This window comes from Muscardinus avellanarius (assembly GCF_963383645.1).
Source record: "Muscardinus avellanarius genome assembly, chromosome: 1".
In the NCBI taxonomy this organism is placed as follows: domain Eukaryota; kingdom Metazoa; phylum Chordata; class Mammalia; order Rodentia; family Gliridae; genus Muscardinus; species Muscardinus avellanarius.
The window spans coordinates 181,363,774-181,386,458 of NC_137786.1; the positions used below are offsets into that span (position 1 = coordinate 181,363,774).

At 36.8% G+C, this 22,685-nt stretch overlaps 3 protein-coding genes across 3 annotated transcripts in view; 1 reads left to right on the forward strand and 2 right to left on the reverse strand.

Annotated features, from left to right (window-relative positions):
* LOC308259065 (olfactory receptor 52H1-like) overlaps positions 1-15,948 on the reverse strand; it is a gene marked incomplete at both ends in the record, with an annotated part of 349,856 nt that extends 333,908 nt beyond the window's left edge. The window contains one exon of the mRNA XM_080689815.1: positions 15,608-15,948. Coding sequence (XP_080545941.1) covers positions 15,608-15,948 — 341 coding nt within the window. The remainder of the gene's footprint in view (positions 1-15,607) is intronic.
* LOC308272391 (olfactory receptor 52E8-like) lies at positions 6,563-7,501 on the forward strand (the record flags this gene model as incomplete). Its single annotated transcript, XM_080709169.1, has 1 exon — positions 6,563-7,501. One exon carries the CDS (start codon positions 6,563-6,565, stop codon positions 7,499-7,501), a length of 939 nt encoding a protein of 312 aa, XP_080565295.1.
* Positions 15,949-21,230: 5,282 nt separating the features above from the next.
* OR52E8 (olfactory receptor family 52 subfamily E member 8) lies at positions 21,231-22,172 on the reverse strand (the record flags this gene model as incomplete). Its single annotated transcript, XM_080689822.1, has 1 exon — positions 21,231-22,172. One exon carries the CDS (start codon positions 22,170-22,172, stop codon positions 21,231-21,233), a length of 942 nt encoding a protein of 313 aa, XP_080545948.1.
* Between the last annotated feature and the right edge of the window lie 513 nt (positions 22,173-22,685).

Below are 22,685 nucleotides of genomic sequence, written 5' to 3' on the forward strand. Positions count from 1 at the left end.
TTGTAAGAGTGTTAAAACATCACAGAAAAATAATCTTCTAACCCTGAGAAAATCAAAAAGTCATAGAGAAATGGCATTTAATCCAGGAAGTAATTCATGAGAAAAGTCTACTTAAAAGAGAGACAGGGTTATTTTTTTTCAATCAAGGCTGTTCTTACCAAGTGGTCTAATTCCTTCAAGACATGCATTCCAATTATAAACACTTTTATAATTTAGGATTTATGTGCCTATTCCCTTAAAAGTTTTATAATTCAGCAAATATAATTAGAGGTTTTACTAGCAGATATGTATTCACTTTCTGGTAATTGAAATAATAAGTCTGATAATATACAAATAAAACAAAATTTACATTATTTTAAAAGAATGGAATTTAATAAGCCTCATATTAAAAATATATACAGCCCAATATACTTAGGAAATAATAAGAGTATAATTTATATAGTAGCCTTGAAAATAATATATATAATATAGTTCAAAACATTTATGCTGCTTCTGAATATTTATTTTTCATCATTATCTCAGAACTTTTATCTTTTGAATAAAACTGCCTATGAAAAATACTACAGACATAAAAATTTACATAGCTATGAGGTATGTAGGAGAGCCATGGACATGTTATCTCCCAGTTCAAAGTTATATTTTCCCTGGTTCACTAATCATTCACTAGTTCATTCCACTTACAAAATAGTTAATTCAACATTAGCTGAAGTGTTATCTATAAACCCCTGGGGCCTCAAGATCAATTGGGGCCATCTATGAACTCTTAATATTCTTTTAATCATACTAAGACATTATGTGCCTCTTTTTGCTCTCTTGCTAACATATAGAAGAGTTTTCCAGAGCCTGCATGATATGTGATAATATTATATAATAAAATATGTCATTTGAATGATCTGTACATTTCAAGGAATCAATATTTCCAATAACAAGTACTTGTTAGAAAATAAGGATTGGTAAAAATTAATTCAACTTCAAGACAGATCAGTGGATTTTAATACAACAAAGTACTAAAAGCTTATTGGCACAGCTTCAGATTTTACATTGTGACTAATCTTTGGGGTACTATTTCTTGATTATTGTGGTTTTAATATCAAAGACAATATCTATAATTACTTGAAAAGTCTACAATTATTTGAGAGTCTCTCTGAGTTGCTGAGGCTGATATCCAACCTGGGATCCTCCCGTTTCAGGCTCCCAAGTACTAGGATTTCAGGCATGTACTACCATGCACAATTTGAAAGACAACGTTTTTTTTTTGTTGTTGTTTGCTTGTTTTTTTATTTTTTTTATTTTTTGCAGTACTAGGGATGGAACCCAAGGGTTTTCTGCCTCCAAGTTACACCCTTAGCTCTATTTTTTATTATTTATTTTGAAACAGGGTCTCACTGAGTTGCAAAGGGCCTTACTAAGTAGCTGAGGCTGTCTGTGAACTGCGATTCTCCTATCTCAGCCTCCCAAATACTGGGATTACAAGCATGTACCACCATGCCCAGCTGAAAGACAAAGTTTTTAATTCATGCAGTATACATCTTTACCTCAGGCAACTATTGGCTGTAATGAAGAAAAAATATAGTATGCACAAATAGTAATTAGAAAATCATGTTCAATAACTATCCTTTCTCTAAACTGCCATAAGGAAATAATAGAAAAGATAGAACTGTGAAGACTGAAAGAGTCATATAATAATTTTAGAAATCACAGCAGAATTCATCAAAATTTAATATTTAACAAAGATTTATATATAAGCTTCTTAATAGCATTTATATAAAGTTTAAAAAACAGGTAAAATTGATTGATGATAGAAATCAAGATGGTGGTCACTTTGAGACTATTTTTTTGGAGTTAGGAATGACTGGAGCAATTCAAATACATGGAAAAACATATTTTTCTTGTCCTGATTTGAAGTCACCTGAAAATTTATGGATTTAGAGGGAGCATTGTTTGGGGTAGTCAGGTCATCTCTTCTGCAACAATTGTGGCTGGCTGACCATGGACAAAAGATATGACCTTACTCTCAACCCCCATAGTAGCAAGTTCAGATTAATGAAAGTAAAATAAATCAAAAGATCATGACATATATTTTAAAATGTTTAACAATATGACCTAAATAAATGCTAAGTTGACTCAGAAAATTGGGGAGAAATTTGCCAGAGATGACAATATACAACTGCTCACATGAGCCAAGAAAACCAATAAATATAAAAAAGAATATATAAGGTGACCTAACTGAGGGGATGAGAAAGGGAAGAGGGAAATCTTCTAATGTTCATGATGCACATTAACAAACATACCAAAGTCAATCACTAAGCCAAACATGAGAAGGAGGGAGGAGGAAGGAATGGGGTGGGAATTGGGTAAGGGCTAATTGATTGAAGTGTGTATGCATGCCTCCACCATCTTGTACTCCATTAAGATTTATAACTACAATGCCCAATAACAAATAAATAAAAATAAATCAATAAATAATAAAAGAAAGAAGCCAAGTGTGGTGGCACACATCTGTAATCCTAGTACCTGGGAGGCTGAGACAGGAGGATCTCAGGTTCTAGTCTAGGCTCAGCAACCTGATTAAACCCTCAGCAACTTAGTGAGACTCTTTTCAAAATCTAAAAAATAAGTAAAATAGGGCTGAGATGTAACTCAGAGGTAGAATGCCCCCAAGTTCAATCCCCAGTACTGCAACAAGGAAGGGAGGGAGGGAGGGATGGAGTAAGTAAGTAAGTAAGTTTGTTTTGGGCAACTTCCCTGACACATATTTTCACATTTGTTATATTATCCTTTATAGAAATATATATTACTGTTATGTTTTATATATTGTGATTCATGTCCTTGTTCAAGATCCTATGATTTAAAAAAGAACAACAAAAATGAACTCATTAATTTAAATAATTGGATTCTTAGATCAGTGGGGTTTTTCTTTTTTTCTTTTTTGTAATGTATACCAATAAATATACCAAACCTATGAAAGTAGATATTTCCAGTTTGAGTCTTTCTTCAGTGTCATGTGCAAAAACAGTTCAGAGGGGGAAAAAAGGCAGAATTAGATGTAGACGGAGAAGGAGAGTAAGCTGAAAATAGGGGGAGTGGATACTGAGATTTTCAGTTCATTCAGGGGTATATGTTGCGTCAGGTAAGTCTGCTGCCACACCTCAAGGACACTTATATTCAAGCTATTCAACAAGAGTGGGAGCTCACTGTGAAGCTGGAGAGGAACGTAAAGAGTTAAGCAGTATTCTATGCAGCAGTGCAGCTGTTGAGGCTCCCATGCACCCAGGGCAGTGCCCTTCCATTTGTGCTGATGGTCAAGTTCCACAAAAAAGCCACGTGAAGACACTAATGATGCCCCTTCACTAATGAACCTGCCTTCACTACCCAGCGCCGACCAAACTCTACATCATGATGAGGAGAAACTTCGAAAAACAAATTGACAGAGTTTTGAAATTTCCTGTTTTATATCCCAAAAGGCATTTGAAGCATTCTTAAAGAATTGGGAAGATAACTTTTTATTATGAGGATCTCTAGACTTTCTCTAATTGTTACACCATCCTTTACATTTTTTCATAGACTCTGAGAACAAGACGCCATTGCAGAGGCAGACACAGGCAAATTGTGTTTACTCAGTGCCTGCTCACCCCAAGGAATTCAATGAATCACTTGCCAAAAGTAATACACACTCCAAATACAGCCATCCCTTTTAAACGTCACCCTGGCAGTGGTCACAAGTCCATTCCTCATCATCTACCCATGACTGTCATCTTCAGTAAAGCCAGTAACCATGCTCCCAACCGTATAGATTTAAATGGCAGAGTTCCTGATCAAGTTAGCATGACAAATAAAGGTCCCTCCTTGGGATAGGTGATTCAACTAATAAGCGAAGGTTAATCTTTCGGGTTCTCTGCAGGTTGTCCACTCATAGGGATAGATAATCTGTTACAGAATATCATGAAAACTGGCTTCAGGTAAGTAATCAATTCACTAGATATTAGAAGAATGGTCAGAGAGGAGAGCATATTCTGTGTGTCATGTCATGCAAGGCAGTAAAAGACTTAGTTCTCTATTATCTCTGTTACCTTATTCATCCCATTTCTCTCTGACTTCTCAGCTATCCATATTGCATTTAATGACCTGTGTTCATTTCATATGGAAGAACTTCTAACTCTACACCCATCATTCTACTCTGCTACTTATCTGTAGTGTAGCCTAGACCCTAACAACTTAATCTGTATCCACTGAACTGAAGGGACACAGAGCTTAGACACCATGACAAAGAATGCATGAACTCTGAATTCTGACATTGCAAGATAAGGGGCTAATTTAAGGTCATACTGCTTTTGGATACCAGGGGAAAGGATGCTAGATTTCTCTGTATGACTCCAAAATGCAGTTAGGGGGGTAAAAACTTGCTAGTTCTCCAATCTCTGTGCAATTCCACCAAGTAACATGGCTCTTGATTTGGTGTGTGTACTCTCTGACCACTTCCCTTTACCTAACCTGCAGTAGGAATGTCTCAGAAGCCAATGGAACCTTCCTGCTTACTGCAGTCTAGTACCATTTTGCATTTTACATTTCATGCCAAGAGCACAAATTTAATATGCACTATTCTCTGGGCTACAGCATGCATTTCCAATTACATCATCTTGCCTCAGCTATTGAAAATCAAAGCCGAAATCTTTAAGGGTCTAATGTTGCTAAGTCAAAAATGAAACTCAGTGATAAGGTCTGTGGGGCTGGTCAGAATGGACACTTATAATGACAGGTGGTTTGTAAACACAGTCATAGGGGTATTTCTTTTGGGAAAAGAAAACTTCCAAACCTTGGGGAGTACTGGTCCTGGGAGAGACAGGCTGGCAGGGGGAAGCCTGCTGCAACAGAAGCATAAACTTCCATTGGTAGGGAGGACTCACAGAATAAAGTCAGAAGGGAAGAGTCTGCAGTAGTTTGATCCTAAGACAGAGTGCAGGTCATACCTAAGACCAAGGATGTTGGTTAAGTCTGGGCTCCAAGTGAGACACTGGAAATGAGGAACAAGACATCTGAAACATAGGACCAAGAGGTTCTTGAAGTGGAGTTAAACCTGGTGAGAAACAGAGAAGCTTCAGGCTATGTAGAAGAGCTGTTGGTAGGTGTTATTTGAATGTTTTTTGGCAGGGCGGTGTCTCCTACTTTGTTTATTCTTTCTTTTTTTGTATGCGTATGTGTATGGTACTGAGGTTGGAACCCAGGGACATTCTACCTCCATACTATACCTCTGCCCTCTTAAATTTTTTGTTTTATTTTGAAACAGGGTCTTGCTAAATTGCTGAGACTCTTGCTAAATTGATGAGAGCCTCCTGTCAGCCTCCCAAGTGCTGGGGTTACATGTGTGTGCACCACCATAACTGGCTACTTTATTTGTTCTTAATCTTATTTTCCTAAAAGAATAGATCAAACAAGATGTATTAAGAAAGGTGAATTCTTTCTTGTCTATCCAGAATTTTTAGAGTTAATTTGTATAGACATTTCAATAGAGCTGGGCATGGTAGCACATACTTACAATCCCCCGTGCTTGGGAGGTGGAGACAGAAGGATCACACAGGTTTGAACAGACCCTGTTTCCAAAGAGAAATATATTTTTAAAAAATGGATCTGGAAGTGTAGCCTGGAGGTAGGAGGGTTTCCAGGAACCCTAGTACTACCAAAAATTAAAAATTAAAAAAATTTTAAAAAAAGAAATTTCAATAGAAAGTGTGTGAAAAACTCTGAAAGACATATTTCCCTGACCTACTGAAAGACTCAGGAAGCCTGCCAAGCAGAACTACTCAAACTCCAACTTACCACACAAGCCACCTGGAAGAGAAAAAGAAAGAAAAATAAATTAGAAAGAATCCAATTTCCTCCTCTGTTCATCTTCACAAACCTACTTCCTGATCCCCCAAAGAGAAGGTTAAGGTTGACTTTAAAACCCTTGTTCTATACCCTTAGTTGAGCAGATCACCACTTTCATGATCCATGTGGCTAAAAGAGTATTTTGGGGTGGGGGGGCTAGGGGTTTAGCACCATGGTAGAACATTTGCCTTGCATGAACAAGACCCTGGGTTAATTCCCCAAAAATGCAAAAATTAATTTGTTTATTAAGAGTATTCTTCCTAGAATGTAAATCAGTATCATTCCAAGTCTTAAACATATTTAACATTCCTTGCTAACTTTTGTCAAAACATCTCCATATCGCATTCATTTATCAGCTTAACATCACTTTACTGGAAAGAAATTCTCTAAGCATGGTGGTGTATGCCTGCAATCCCAGGACCTGGGAAGCTGAGGGTAGGAGGAAAGCAGGTTCAAGGTCAGCCTGGGCATCTTAGCAAGACCTTCAGCAATTTAGTGATATCTTGTCTCAAAATAAAAAATAAAATAGGGTTGGGTATAATTCAGAGAAAGAACACCTCTCAGCTCAATCCTCTGTACCACAAAAAAAAAAAAGATTTCTCTCATGACATGTTAAATACATGTGTGTTAATGTATAATTGATACATGTGCTCAAATGGTTTTTTTCCCTCTCAGGTTCCAAAAGAATAGAGAGGGGATGTTCCCCTCAAATATCACCGAGTTCCACCCCTCCTCATTCCTCCTACTAGGAATTCCGGGCCTTGAAGACATACACCTTTGGATAGGATTTCCTTTTTGCTCTGTGTATTTGATTGCCCTTGTGGGGAATATTACTATCTTATTTGTGATCAAGACTGAACGTAGCCTTCATCAGCCAATGTTTTATTTCTTGGCTATGCTGGGCTCCATTGACCTGGGCTTGTCCACATCCACTATTCCCAAGATGCTGGGTATATTCTGGTTTAATTTAAGGGAGATTAGCTTTGGGGGCTGTGTGGCCCAGATGTTCTTTATTCATATATTCACTGCTATGGAGACCGTCGTGTTGGTTGCCATGGCCTTCGATCGCTACATTGCCATCTGTAACCCTCTGCGGTACAGCCTCATTCTCACCAACAGAACTATTGGTCTCATCCTTGTGGTGGTGTGTGGAGTCAATTTTATTTTGGTTATCCCATTGGTGTTTCTCATCTTGAGGCTTCCTTTCTGTGGCCACCGGATAATCCCACACACATACTGTGAGCACATGGGAATTGCTCGGCTGGCCTGTGCCAACATAAAGGTCAACATGATATTTGGATTAATTCTTATATCAATGGTGCTGGCAGATGTTGTCCTGATTGGTATCTCCTATGTCCGAATCCTCCAAGCCGTCTTCTGTCTTCCTTCTCGGGACGCCAGGCTCAAGGCGCTCAACACATGTGGCTCCCACATCTGTGTCATCCTCGTCTTCTTCACTCCAACGTTTTTCTCCTTCATGACCCACCGGTTTGGCAGGAATGTTCCTGTATACATTCACATTCTGCTGGCCAATCTATATGTTGTTGTTCCTCCTGCCCTTAATCCTGTCATCTATGGAGTGAGGACTAAGCAGATTCGAGAGCGAGTTTCAAGCATCTTTTTGAAAAAGAATTGATGTGCCAGGTGTAATGACCGATTTCTGAATGCCAATACGTACAGGGCTGAGACAGGAGGATTGAAGGTTCAAGGACAGCCTCAGCAATTTACTGAGACTCTCAGCAACTTTACAAGACTGTCTTTCAAAATAAAAATAATAAAAGAGGGCTAGGGGTATAGCTCCAAAATGAAATGTCTCAGGTTCAATCTCCATTATCACACACACACACACACACACACACACACACACACACACAAACAAACACACACAGAGAATTGACATAAACCACCTCAAAGTTATGCTTCTTAAACTAGAATAAAGAGATTGTTTCTCAACTACAGAGTTTTGCAACAGAAAAAAAGGCTTTGACTAGATTTATTACATGAAAAATTCCCTAGACACCCAATCCAAAGTGAATTTTATGAACAATATCAAAATAATTTCTGGAAATTTTACAGAATACCTGTAGTTTGAAACAACTGATTTCAAGTATTTCATTAAAATTATTTTTCTCTTTAACCTCTACAGAGCAAATTAAAACATTTATTTTCTTTTTTTCTTTTTTTTTTTTTTTTGGTGGTACTGGGGGTAGAACCCAGAGGCTTTCTACCTCCGGGCTATACTCCCAGACCCATTTTATATTTTATTTGGAAGCAGAGTTTCACTAAGTTGCTGAGAGCCTAAGTAGCTGAGGCTGGCTTCGAATCTGCACGATCCTCCTGTCTCAGCCTCCCAAGCGCAGGGATTACAAGCGTGAGCCACCACGCCTGGTTTATTTTTCTGTCTATAGTTTTGCAGATAGTTAACATGGTTAACTATACATTCATATATGTGTCTGTGTGTTTGTTTCTCTATATAAAGTAATATAAGCTTTTAATATTTAGAAATTTCATTTTAAATTGATTGTTTATCAATAATTTGTATTGGTATTTTATTTATTTATTTATTTATTTATTTATTTATTTATTTATTTATGCAGTTTTGGGGATTGAACCCAGGGGCAGTCTACCTCCAAGCTACACCCCCAACCCTATTTTTTTTTAATTCTTTATTTTGAAACAGGGTCTCATTGAGTTGCAAAGGGCCTAATTAAGTAGCTGAGGCTGTCTGCGAACCACTATCCCCCTGTCTCAGCCTCCCAGATGCTGGGATTATAAGCATGTGCCACGATGCCCAGCTGGTATTTTATTGTATATCACAAACTAATATGCTATGTAAACATAAAAATAAAAAGATATGTTCCATCTTAAGGATCTTTTAAGAGGAAGAATTTGAGAAATTTTTCCTTTAACTCACGTGGAATCTTTCTGGGCTTACCATTTTTAGAGCTCTTCTAATTAGTGACCTAATTTCTAAATGAACCAATATATATGTGTATGAGCATGAGAGGAAGAGAGGAAAGGAAGGAGAGAGTGGGGGGAGAGAAAGAGAGAGAGGGAGAATAGAGTTATGGAGAATGGAGAGAAAGAGAACGAACATAAGGGAGAAAGCAAGTAACTGAAGACTCCGCAGCTTTAATATAATAAGGAACTTAAGGAGCTCAGGAATGGACACCCCCAGACAGATGGGTCCTTATACACACAAATTATATTCTCAAAGTCAATGGTTTTTTGAAGAAGGGTACTGGAATTGAACTCAGGGGCATTCTACCTCTAAGCTTCATGCTCAGCTCTTATAACTATTTGTTTGTTTGTTTGTTTGTTTTGAACAGGATCTCTCTAAGTTACTGAGGCTAGCCATGAATATAGGATCCTTTTGTCCCAGCTTTCCAAGTTCTTTTACGTGTTCTTTTACGTGTTTATATTTTGTTCCAGCCATGTCCCCCTCAGAAGTAGTATTACCCCCTTTGGGAATCTACTCTTGAAATAAACAAAACTAATGTCAGAGCTGGTCTCTGAGAAGAGGAACCTGAACCAGAGAAACAGAAGTTGGTGGGCTGAAGGAGTTGTTGTTTTTTTTTTTTTTTTTTTTTTTACTATTTTGTAAATTTTTAGTGAGTATTTTTTGTTGTGGTTGCTCTCATTATCATTTTTAAAGATTGTTAGGCTGGGTGTGGTGGCGCACACTTGTAATCCCAGCTCTTGGGAGGCTGAGACAGGAGGATCGCACAGGTTCGAAGCCAGCCTCAGCTACTTAGGGAGGCTCTCAACAACTTAGTGAGATACTGATTCCAAATAAAATATAAAATAGGTGTGGGAGTATAGCCTGGAAGTAGAAAAGCCCCTGGGTTCCATTCCTAGTACCACAGAAAAATTGTTAAAATAAGATGAGCAATATTTTAAAATATTAATAATAGCTATTTTTGTTTTCTCCCATTGAGTGAGACAAGTTCTGTTTTTATTTCTTTAGAATTGTTTCATGTTCACAAATAAGTAAATACATGTAGTAATCTCTAGGAACAACTAACAAGAAATAAAGATTATGTTAATAATCAGAAATAGGCCATTTTAACATGGCTTTCTAAATACATAGAAAGGTATATGCTTTACAGATTAAATTGAAAACCTCTAGGAATATTCAGAGGATAAATATTTTTCAGGACACATATTCAACATACATAAATAGATTATTTTAGGTTTGATTCCCCATTGTCTAGATATATTTATGATGGCTATTTTTATATATGTGAGCTCATTCGATTTGGTTTAGTACTCACTAATTTTGTATTCTCTTGTATCATACACTGAAATTAAGTATGTGCAAGATTTACTTCTAAATAAGAAAATTTAAAGTCTCTAGAAAAAAATTAAAGATAAAAGAATATCTTCATGTTATTGGGTTAGACAAAGATGTTAGAGTATTAAAAATAGAGCTATTCTAGGAAAGAAAAGGGCTAACACTTTGGGAAAGAGATGGAAGGGGTAAAAGAGGATTAAAGAAGGAAACAATTTAAAAAATGTTATGTTCATACATGAAGGTATCACTACCAATTTCAGTGACATGTACTAGGAGGGATAAGTGGATAGGGATATAGTGAAATGTGCCAAGTGCTATATCACTTTAAAACTCACTAAGACATATAATTACAGCACACCAATAAAAGTATAGAAAAATAAAGAATAAATTATGTTTTTAAAGTGATAGCATCAAGCCACAAAATGAAAGATGATATTTTCAAACAAGTATTTTTAAAAGAATGATACTCAAATTGAGCATTATGATACACACCTCTAAATCCCAGTACTTGGAGGGCTGAGACAGTCAGATCACATGTTCAAGGCCCCCCTCAGCAACTTAGACCCTCCATAACTTAATGAGACCTTGTTTTAAAATAAAAAATAAAATAGGGCTGGGGTTATAGTTTAGAGGTAGAATGCCCCTGGATCCAACACCTCCCATGCCAAAAAAAAGGAGAAGAATTATCCAGGTATAAAATAAGCCAACTAATTAAAAGTATAAAACTCAAGGCCAACAACTACAATAGGTATTTCATGAAATGAACAATATTAAAAGATTAAAATGTCTACTAATCTTTGTATAAGTATACACTTAAATTATTATCAAATTATATATAGTTATTCACCAGAGGCTAAAAATGAGGTAGACCTATAATGCCGAATATATTATAAACCAATTGAAGCATATATATATATATATTGCAAGTGTAATTTTAAAGCCACTTCTTTTATTTCTTCTAAGTGGAAAATATTGAAAATTGCATACATTTAGACTGTGCTTGGTCCCCCCCCCCCAGTTACCCTTCCCTCCTCCCAGCATGAGTGTCCAGGTTAACCATGCTATATTCATACTTTTACACATATTCAGATGTAGCTCCTCCATTAATCAACCTCAGCCTTCTTTCTCTCCTATCCTTCCATTCTAGCTTTGCTGAGATTTTGCCTCCTTTATCTGGAGTCCCTCTGGTATCCCCAGTGCTCCCTAGCTTGAGCATATTAGAGAAAACATATGTCCCTTCTCTTTCTGTGCTTGGCTGATCTCACTTAAAAAAAAAAAAAAGAACAAGAATACATGGCATTCAGTGGCAAAACAATAAAAATCACTCCAGACTTCTTAACCCAAGTCATAAAATGACTGGTGTTTTATACTCCAGATCATGGAAGATAACAACTTTCAGACACGACTGCTAAATCCAGAAAACATTATTCAAAACTGATAGATAAATAAAAAATTCCAAAAACAAGCAGAAACTAAAAGAAATAAATCACAAAAATAAAAACGAAGCAAATTTCAAGACTAGAGAAAAGGCAAACTTCACAAGGTGGGCAACTAAGCAAAGAAGAAATAACACTACATCAAACAGAAAATAAAACACAAAATGACAAAAAACAAAAATCGTATTTCTTAGTTTCAATATAGTCTTGAGACTGTCCAGAGCAATTAGGCAAGAGAAGGATATCAAAGAAATTCAAAGAGGAAAGGAAGAATTAAAATTATCTTTATTTGAAGATGACATATCCTCTATCTAGAAGACCACAAAACCCCAACCAAAAGACTACAAGAGCTGACTAACAATTTCATCAAAATAGTGGGATAAAAAATAAATCTAAATAATCAGAAATGTTTCTATATGCCTACCGTAAATCCACTAAGAAAGAAATATAGAAAACAATTCCATTCACAATAACCTCAAAAACAATAAAACACCTAGGAATAAAACTAAGCAAGGAGTTAAAAGACTTCTACAATGAAAATTATAAAACACTAAAAAAAGAAAGAAGATCTTGGAAGATAAAAATATCTCCCTTGTTCTTGGATAGGTAGAATAAATATTGTCAAAATGACCAGTCTACCAAAACTGTTCTACAGAGTCAATGCAATCTCTACCAAAACACCAATATCATTCTTCATAGACCTAGAAAAATCAATCCTAAACTTTATATGGACAAAAAATGCCCAGACTAGGCAAAGCAATTCTCAATAATAAGAACCATGCAGGAAGCATCACATTTCCTGACTTCAAATTATACTACAGAGCTATAGTAATGAAAACAGAATGAAACACAGACCAGTGGAACAGAATAAAAGATACAGAAATAAATTCACACTTCTAGCCAATTGATTTTCTTTTATTTATTTATTTTTTAATTTTATTATTATTATTAATTTTTTTGGTGGTACTGGGATTCCTGAAAGCCCTTCTACCTCCGGGCTACACTCCCAGACCTATTTTTACATTTTTATTTGGAAACAGGGTCTCCTAAGCCAGCATGTGCGGCTGGCTTCGAACCTGCGCGATCCTCCTGTCTCTGCCTCCCAAGCACGGGGATTACAAGCGTGCGCCACCACGCCCGGCTAGCCAATTGATTTTCAACAAAGGTGCCAGATGCATATGCTGGAGAAAAGATAGCCTCTTGAACAAATAATGTGGCAAAAACTGGTTATACATTTGTAGAAGAATGGAACTAAATCCTTACTTCTCACCCTGTAAAGGAGTCAACTCGAGATGAATCAAAGACATGGAAGTTAGACCAGAGACTGTGAAACTACTAAAGAAGGGCATAGGTTCAACATTTCAACATATAGACAGTGGTAGAAACTTCCTCAACAAGAATGCCAAAACTCAGGAAATTACAAAAGAATTAATAAGTTTGATGGTATTAAATTAAAAAGTTTCTGTACATCAAAGGAAACCATCAAGGGCCTAAACAGAAAGCCCACAGAATGGGAGATCTTTGTCAGATATCTCTCTAACAGAGAACTAATATCTATAATATACAAGGAACTTAAAAGACTTTATACTAAAAAAAGAAAAAAGCAAATAACCCAATCAAGAAATGAGCAACTGATACAAGTGGCCAATAGATACATTAAAAATGTTCAACATCTTTAGGAATCAGGGAGATACAAATAAAAACTACACTGAATCTCATCTAACCCCAATTAGAATGACAATTATCAAGGAGTCAAATAACAAGATATTATAGAGGTTGAAGGGGAATAGTAAATCTTTACACTGTTGGCGAGAATGCAAATTAGTTCAGATGCTATGGAGATTAGTGTGGAGATTCCTTAGAAAATTGTGAATGTATCCACTATATGATTTGAATATACAACTACTTTTCAAATGAGGTTTTAATAAAACCAACCTACGTATTCATCAGCAGATGAATGGATTACAAAATTATGGGAAATGCACACAATGGAGTTTTATTCAGCAATCAAGAAGAATAGCCAGGTGTGGTGGCGCACACTTGTAATCCCAGCATTTGGGAGGCTGCGACCAGAGAATCACAGTTTGCAGACAGCCTTAGCTACTCAGTGAGTCCCTCTGCAACTTCATGAGACTGTTTCAAAATAAAGAATAAAAAAATTAGGGCAGGTGGTGTAGCTTGGAGGTCAAATGCCCCTTGGTTCCAGCCCCAGACCTGCAAGAAGAAGAAGGAGGAGGAGGAAGAGGAGGAGGAGGAGGAGGAGGAGGAGGAGGAGAAGGAGAAGAAGAAGAAGAAGAAGAAGAAGAAGAAGAAGAAGAAGAAGAAGAAGAAGAAGAACAACAACAACAACAACAACAACAACAACAACAACAACCACCTTGTGTCATTTGCATGAAAATGGAAGAACCTGGAGAGCATTATGTTAAGTGAGATTAACCAATCACAGAAAGTGAAGGGTCATATATTTTATCTAATATATGCAAGGCATGGAGTCATTGTGATGCAAGAGGGACACCAGATAATGGAGGAGTAACCTCAGTGGAGCCAGAAAGTCTGAAGTTCATTAATGAAAATACTATGATCAACATCGTGTATATATGTGAATATACCAACGTCAGTCTCAATACTCTGTATTAGGAAAAGGGTAAGTGGGGAGAAGAGATTGGGGCCCACCAGATGCTATATGCATGTATGTCATTGTCAACATAAATTGCATTATGATGTGAGACTATAATGCATCAATAAAAGCACATTATATAAAAGAGAAATCACAAAAAATCGATTTATATTAATAAGATTTTTATGTACTGTAGGAACAAAGATGTACTCTGTCAATCTATATTCAATTTGATACTGTGTATAAATATTTTTCACTTAGCATCAAATTCTATCAAGCATTTACTCCATCAAACTTTGATGACACAAATTTCCCTTTTTAAAAAATGCAGAGTTGGAAGAGGTGGTACATGTCTGTAATCTCAGTACTTAGCAAGGCTCTTAGCAACTTAGTGATATCCTTTTTCCAAATAAAAAATAAAATTAGTGCTGGGGCATAATTTAGAAATGGAACATCCTTGGGTTCAAACCCAGTAACACACACACACACACACACACACACACACACACACACACACACACACAAATGAATGCACAGTAGTTGGGCATGGTGGTGCATACCTTTTATCTCAGTATTTGGGAGGCTGAGACAGGAGGATCACAAGTTCGAGTTCAACTTCAGCAATTTAGCAAGACCCTATTTCAAAATAAAAAATAAAAAAGGAGTAGGGTGTAAATCAGAGATAGAATGACCCTGGGTTCAATCTCCAGGACCAAAAGGGGGAAAAAATGAAAAGAACAAAGACTGTGAAGGAAAAAATAAAGATTATCTCCAAATCAAGAGTTCACAGTCCAACTTCCTTCCTTGCAAAGGAAGATCATTACCACCCGATCTCGGATCTGCTTGGTTCTTACTCCATAAATGAGGGGGTTAAGAGCAGGTGGGATGATCACATATAAATTAGCAAGGAGGATGTGGATATAACGTGGAATATTGTGGCCAAATCGATGAGTCAAAAAGGAGAAAAAGGCTGGAATAAAAAAAGCTAAAATGACACACACGTGGGAACCACAGGTGTTAAGAGCTTTGAGCCTGGCCTCCCAGGATGGCAGTTTAAAAACAGCATGGAGAATCTTCACATAAGAGACAGCAATCAAAATGACATCTAAAAGTATCATAGAGATAAGGATTAATCCAAACAATATATTGGCCTTTATGCTGACACAGGCCAGATGAGCAATGCCCATGTGTTCACAGTAGGTATGGGGTATGATATTGTGTCCACAGAATGCAAGCCGCAGCAGGAGAAATATAAGTGGAAAAACCAAAACGAAATTTTTGAAAAATCCTACTCCAGCAATAATACAAATTGCTCTGTTGGTGAGGATTGTGTTGTATCGGAGAGGGTGGCAAATCGCAACATAGCGATCAAAAGCCATGGCCACAAGCATGAACGTCTCTATGCCTGTAAACAGGTGTATGAAGAACATTTGTGCTAAGCAGTCCCTGAAGGCAATCTCGCTGAAGCCAAACCAGAATATGCCCAGCACTTTGGGGATAGTTGCAGTGGACAGGCCCAGATCAGTCAGAGCCAACATGGCCAACAAGTAGAACATGGGCTGGTGAAGGGAGCGTTCAGTCTGGATCACAAAGAGGATGGTGACATTCCCCAGGAAAGCAATCAGATATACTGCGCCAAATGGGAAGCCAAGCCAGAGTTGCACATTTTCTAGTCCTGGGATTCCCAGCAAAAGAAAGGAGGAGGGATGAATACATGAGCTATTTGCTTGGGACATACTGGTAAGGGCCTCTGATGGTCACATTCATTTGAAGGAGTCTGAACAGGACTTCACAATGCTTCATCAACACTGCTAATTCTGTACAAGAACAAAAATGTATAATTAGCACATATTCTCCTGGAGTGCAGAAGAAAGATCATGTTTTCCCTCATATCTCCCTTCTTTTTAGATAGATAGATAGATAGAGCAAATGAAGAAGAGTATTGCTTAATAAGTGAATTGATATTTGGACATTGGACTAGATGATCTAAATTTAGTCAGAATATGAACAAAACCCACAAAGAATATGAGCCCAACCAATTGATACAGGCTTCCATATGAGGTTCTAACCGGTTGAAATATTCAATTATAAATTGGAAGAGACATATTTTTGTATCTAATTGATGAATGATTACAAGCTAATATTCTAATATTACAAGGTAGTATTCTAGGTTTTAGAAGCATTCTTTAAAGATCATTTATGTAACTAGAAATCAATATGAATTCAATATGTGCCTATGTGCATTTCCATTTATAATAAATGACTTTATTTCTGCTCCTTAAAGGGGCTCTTTTGCGTGAGGTGTGGTGGCACACCTTGTAATCCCCACGCTTGGGAGGTGGAGACAGGAGGATCACACAGGCTTGAAGCCAGCCTCGCTGGCTTAAGAGACCCTGTTTCCAAATAAAATTATAAAATAGATCTGGGAGTGTAGCCCAGAGGTAGAAGGGTTTCCAGGAACCCCAGTACCACCACCACCACCACCACCACCACCAACAACAACAACAACAACAACAAAGGGTGGGCTCTTTCTCTACCTCAACCTGCTTATAAATAATTTTCATCAAATTTTAACTTTTGTTGTTTATTCTAAATTTGTGTTGTTATTTTTATTTTGTCACCAATAGATACAGACATTTGCTCTGTTCTTTGAAATAAATACCTTAGTTTCACAAAATGAGGCTACTTATTTACAAAACTCAGTTTAACATAATTTATCATATGAAGCCATCACTTTTTATAAAAATGAACTAAGAGAGGAAGTAGGGAAGTAGGGAAGATTGTTGCAAAACCACCTCATTTTGCGGTCTTCTACTAAGAAGAATTTAGTTCTATGTAGAAGATATTTCCTTACATTAGAAAGCAACAAAGATTCAGGAATGATGTTAAAACCAGAAATACATTCCGTCAAGTGTTTGGCAGTGCTGTGCACAGGGAAACTTCTCTCTGAGACCATAACTGTTCCTCCACACAGTACTGAGAAGGCTTATTTTGGAGCAACTGCATGTCTGTGGGGGTTTTGTTTGTTTGTTTGGTTGGTTGGGCTTTTTTGGTGGTACTGGGGTTCCGGGAAGCCCTTCTACCTCCAGGCTACACTCCCAGACCTATTTTATACTTTTTATTTGGAAACAGGGTCTCTTAAGCCAGCGCGACTGGCTTCAAACCTGCACGATCCTCCTGTCTCCGTCTCCCAAGCGCGGGGATTACAAGCCTGCGCCACCGCCCGGCAACCTATGTTTTGAGAGAATGTGGAGACAGTGTCCAAGTTATATGCCATCCAAAGGTGTTTTATTGTAAGAACTATACACTGGATATATTCTAATGCAGATGAGATCCATTGTCCCAACCCATACAAAATTAATAGGTGCTGTGTGCATGTATTTTTATATCAGCCTGAACTGCATTATGATGTGAGACTATAAAACACCAATAAACTTATATTTAAAAAGAAAAAATTATATTATCCCACAAAAAAGGAAAAGACACATTTTAAAGAATGAGAATGTTGTATGTATGTAAACACTTGTATAGCATGTTCAAGGAAGGCCCCGGATTCAATTCCAAGCACTGCAGTGATAATAAATAGTAATAATAAGAGTAATAGTAATAATAACAATAATAATATATACATCTTTTTATCCGGGAGGGAAAAAGGATCTCAGATTGGGAGGGTAAGTGAGTTCTGCCAATTGACATCTTAATGGGAAAGGAAAGGGGATGTCATAAAAAGTCTCTCTTGTTTTTCAACTGTGTGATGGTTTGATAATATGGAAAACTAAAACAAGTGAATATATATATGTATGTATACATATCAGATTAGAAAAAATCAGTGTATGCCTTTCAGACACTACATATAACTGTTCAGAATCAGGAAGTGTTAAATTATTGCTGTACTTTACCATTGTAAGAATGAATTAAAGGTAGGAAATATATTTTGGGGGAAGAACTTTGAGATTGATGCTTTTTGAATATTAAACACAAAAAATGAAATCAGTAACATTTAATAAAGTCAGGCTAAAATGAAAGACTTAGCAAAGAGGAGAGAAAGCAACAGGAGAGGAAGAGAGAAGAGGAAAGAACAGGAAGGGAGAAGACAGAATGTTAAAGTTAACAAGGAGATTAAATCAACAGATCCAATTCTAACTCTTTTAAGCATGTATGATCAAACATACATAGAACCATGTACCCAATTTACTAACCTCAGATACTGACAATATTGAAAGAGGCCAAAATCCTGACCAGTGACCGTTCCAAACTGAGGTTGAAAGGTAAAAGTTTATACTGGGATTGAAAATCCTCTCTGTGACCAAGAATGGGCATTCCCCTGGGGCTCCATGGGACAAAATAAGAAAGACAAACAACCTAAAAATTCTCACCACGGTTTTCTTGGTATGAGAAAACACATGCGAAGGAATCCCTTGGGGCTTTTAAGTTTTTCCCCTTAGGTCCCTAACTTGCAAGATTTTCTCATTTCTAAATTTCTCATTTTCTAATTATTCTTTTACTGTTGGTGCCACAAGAATAATATGTGAGCCAATATATAATTTTTAGTTGCTACCCAGGGCTGTTATATTCTGTAACGACCCGGTTACTTTTCTCCAGCAAATATCATTTATATAACCGATGGAGTAAGACATGGAGCATTCAGGATTATCTGGGATCAGGAAGCCCATTAAACATTTATTTCAGATTGTGTGCTCAGATGTATTTTATACCTGTAATTCATTCCCCCAAGAAGCTAAGTTCTAGTTACACAGATAATATTAGCCACTTGTAGATATACAAATAATTATGTTTTAAGTTTACTGTTACAGAAATCAAGAGAGCCAGTAAGATTTTAAAGCTTTCTAATTCAATTTCATTTTAGCCATATGAGGCATCATTTGACTTCAGGGAAATACAAGCCAAAAAAGTAACTTTAGACCTACCAGAATGATTAAAAAACAACGCTAAAACTCCAAGTTTACATCTGAGCATACAATCTGAAATAATTATCCAATGGGCAGAGTGGCATACACCTGTAATTCCAGTATTGGAAGGCTGAGACAGGAAAAGTGTAGCTTTGAGGCCAGTCTCAATAACTTAGCGAGACCCTCTTCAAAACAAAAAATAAAAAGGACTGGCATGAGGCTTGAAAGGTAGAGTGCTCCTGGATTCTGGAGATTTAACCTTCAAGCTACACATCCAGTCCATTTGTTTATTTGTGTTTTTAATTTTCTTAGTGTTTTAATCTTTTCTTTTTATTTAAAAAATAAAACAAAGTACATATTATTATGAATAAAAATTTTATAAGCAAAAGGTTTACATTTTTTTAAACAGGGTCTCACTAGATTGCAGTCTCACATAATTGCTGAGGCTGTCCTTGAACCTGCAATCCTCCTGTTTCAGTCTCTGCACCCTGCAGAAAAGAATTTTCATTTTGTTCTCTATTTACTCAGTGTTTTAGGATATCTACAATAATAGTTTTCTTCTTTTTTTTTCTTGCGGTACTGGGGATAGAACCCAGGGGCATTCTACCTCCAAGCTACACCCCAGCTGTATTTTTTATTCTTTATTTTTGAAACAGGGTCTCACCACGTTGCAAAAGGGCCTCACTAAGTAGCTGAGGCTGTCAGCGAACCACAATCCTCCAGTCTCAGTCTCCCAAATGCTAGGATTACAAGCATGTGCCATCACACACAACTAATTTTCTTATGAAAAAAGAAAACATAATTTTCTCTGTCCTTTGAATCATGGAAAATTAATTCATGTGGCCCTGATTTAACAATTCGTTCCATGCGTTTTCACCCCTGGTCTTAAACTTTAAATAAATGCAATATAATATAATAGTATACAGTTCATATAACACATATAATGAAATGTTTTGTGTATTCATTTCATTTAATATGTTGTTTGTAGGTAGAGTTTCACTCTTATTGGTACTTAATATTTCACTATATATGTCACATTATATTCATACATTATTATATTAATTATTGGCTTTTAATAGTGCTTCTGTGATAATTGATACATACAGTTTCAGGTGAAAAAGTGTAGTGCTTCCAATTAATATACACCAAGGAGTGTAACTGTGCAGTCCTAGGGTATGCTTATGATTACCTTTAGGAAATACTGCCAATTTCCAAAAGCTATTCTATCCAATTATCTCCTTATCATCAATGTATGAAAATTCCAATTACTCCACATAATTCTTATCATTTTGTATTTTTCATTTAGCCATTGTGGTTAGTGGATAGTGGAACTGCTCAGCGGATTCCGAGGTACTTTCATTATGACAAGGGAAGTAGAGTGTCTTTTCGTGTTTCCTAGACATTTGGATAGTCACCTTTGGGAAATCTCCATGTAAGTTCTTTGCTCATTTTGCTACTGAGTTGTGTCCCTTTTATTTACTAATTTTTAAGAATCTTCTGCATATTTTATATATGAGTCATTTTTTTGGCCTTTTGTTTTTTGTAAATGTAATATTTGATGAGAATTCTAAGTTCTTTATATACAATGATTGACATGTTTCCAATACTGTAAATACATATGTAACACATATAAAAATATGCACTTGTATTCTATTTTAGAATATTTTCTTATTCCAAGGTCATAAAAATATTCTCTTTTTCCAGGAGCTGGGTAATTTTTTCAAGGTTATATCCACAATCCACTCAGAAACAATTTTTGCACAATGTGAAATAAACACTAAGATTCATGTTTATATAGAGATCCAATTGACTCAGTATTTTTATTGAAAACAACATCTTTTATTACTTGCTGCAGTGTTATATGTCCTTAATTCAGGGGAAAAAACTCATCTGTGGGTCTTAATGAAATTACATGGAAAAGTAGATTTTAATACAAATTTTAGTATTTGTATTATTGCCCTTAAAGGTAAAATTTGCAATAAAATCTTGTTATTGGTGGAAGCATTCTCCTCTGTTTTTCTACTTTTTGCAAGATTAGATATAAGATAACTCTACTTTTAACAATGGAGGAAATTAATTCTAAAACAACCCCTCCAACCCCTAATTAGCTACTGATCGGTCTTGAAGAAAATCCTCAGCACTCGCTCCCGAATCTGCTTCGTCCTGACACCATAGATTACAGGATTAAGGGCAGGCGGAACAACCACATAGAGGTTGGCCAAGAAAATATGAATGTACTGGGGGATATTATGGCCAAAACGATGTGTCAAGAAAGAGAAGAAGGCTGGTGTGAAAAAGGCTAAGATAACACCAATGTGGGAGCCACAGGTATTGAGAGCTTTGAGTCGGGCTGCCCAGGAGGGCAGGCAGAAGACTGCATAGAGGATCCTGGCATAGGAGAGAATAATAAGAAGAACATCCAATAACATGAGAGAAATGTTGCCAAGTCCAAACATAATGTTGATTTTGATGCTGGCACAGGCCAGACGAGCAATGCCCATATGCTCACAGTAGGTATGCGGGATGATGTGGTGCCCACAGAAGGGCAGCCTCAGGAGGAGAAACACCAGCGGAACTATCATATACAGGCTCCGCAGGACAGTGATGCCTGCAATGATGCTGATGGCTTTGTTGGTAAGGATCATGGTGTATCGAAGGGGTTTGCAAATTGCAACATAGCGGTCAAACGCCATGGCCACCAACACAATGCTCTCCATGACAGTGAAGAAGTGGATGAAGAACATCTGAGAAAGGCAGCCTCCAAAAGATATCTCCCTAAGATTGAACCAGAAGATGCCCAGCATTTTGGGGATGGTGGCTGTGGACAAGCCCAGGTCAATGGAATCCAACATGGCCAGAAAGTAGTACATGGGCTCATGGAGACTGTTTTCTGTCTGGATCACAAATAAGATAGCAGTATTCCCCAGGAGTGCAACAAGATACACAAAGAAAAATGGGAATCCAATCCAGATGTGTAGATCCTGTAGCCCTGGGATGCCCAGCAGTAGGAATGAAGAAGGATGGAACTGGGTGCCATTAGGTATAGGCATTCTTCCTGTAATAAATAGCTGCTGTGCCTATCAGAGACAGTTCTTGATTTACCATTAGTTACTCTTGTTCTGCTTCTTCCTTTGACTAGTTACCTAGTCAAAAGCAAAATAACATTTTAATCTTCTTGTGTTTGTATTTATAAAGAAGGTAAAATACACTTCTCATTATCTCCTACTGTCTACTGAATATTATATGGGGCCAGTAACAGAACCTGCCTTACTTTCCTTATTCTATTGGTCCTTTACCTAATAACAAGGGTGGATTAGAAAGGTGAGAGTAGGAATATCATTTGCTTGGTGGAAATTCAAACTCTGTAGTATAACCAGAAATAAATGGGGAAAATAAAGTTCCAGAGCCTCTGGATACTGTGGTGTTCCATATATTTTTTGCTTAATATGCATGCTAATTTCTTTGGTATTTATTTTGATTATCCAGCTATTTGGAAATCTATGAATTCTAAAATTTAATGTGTAGACTCCTACTTGTGTGTGATTATATATATTCTTATAAGT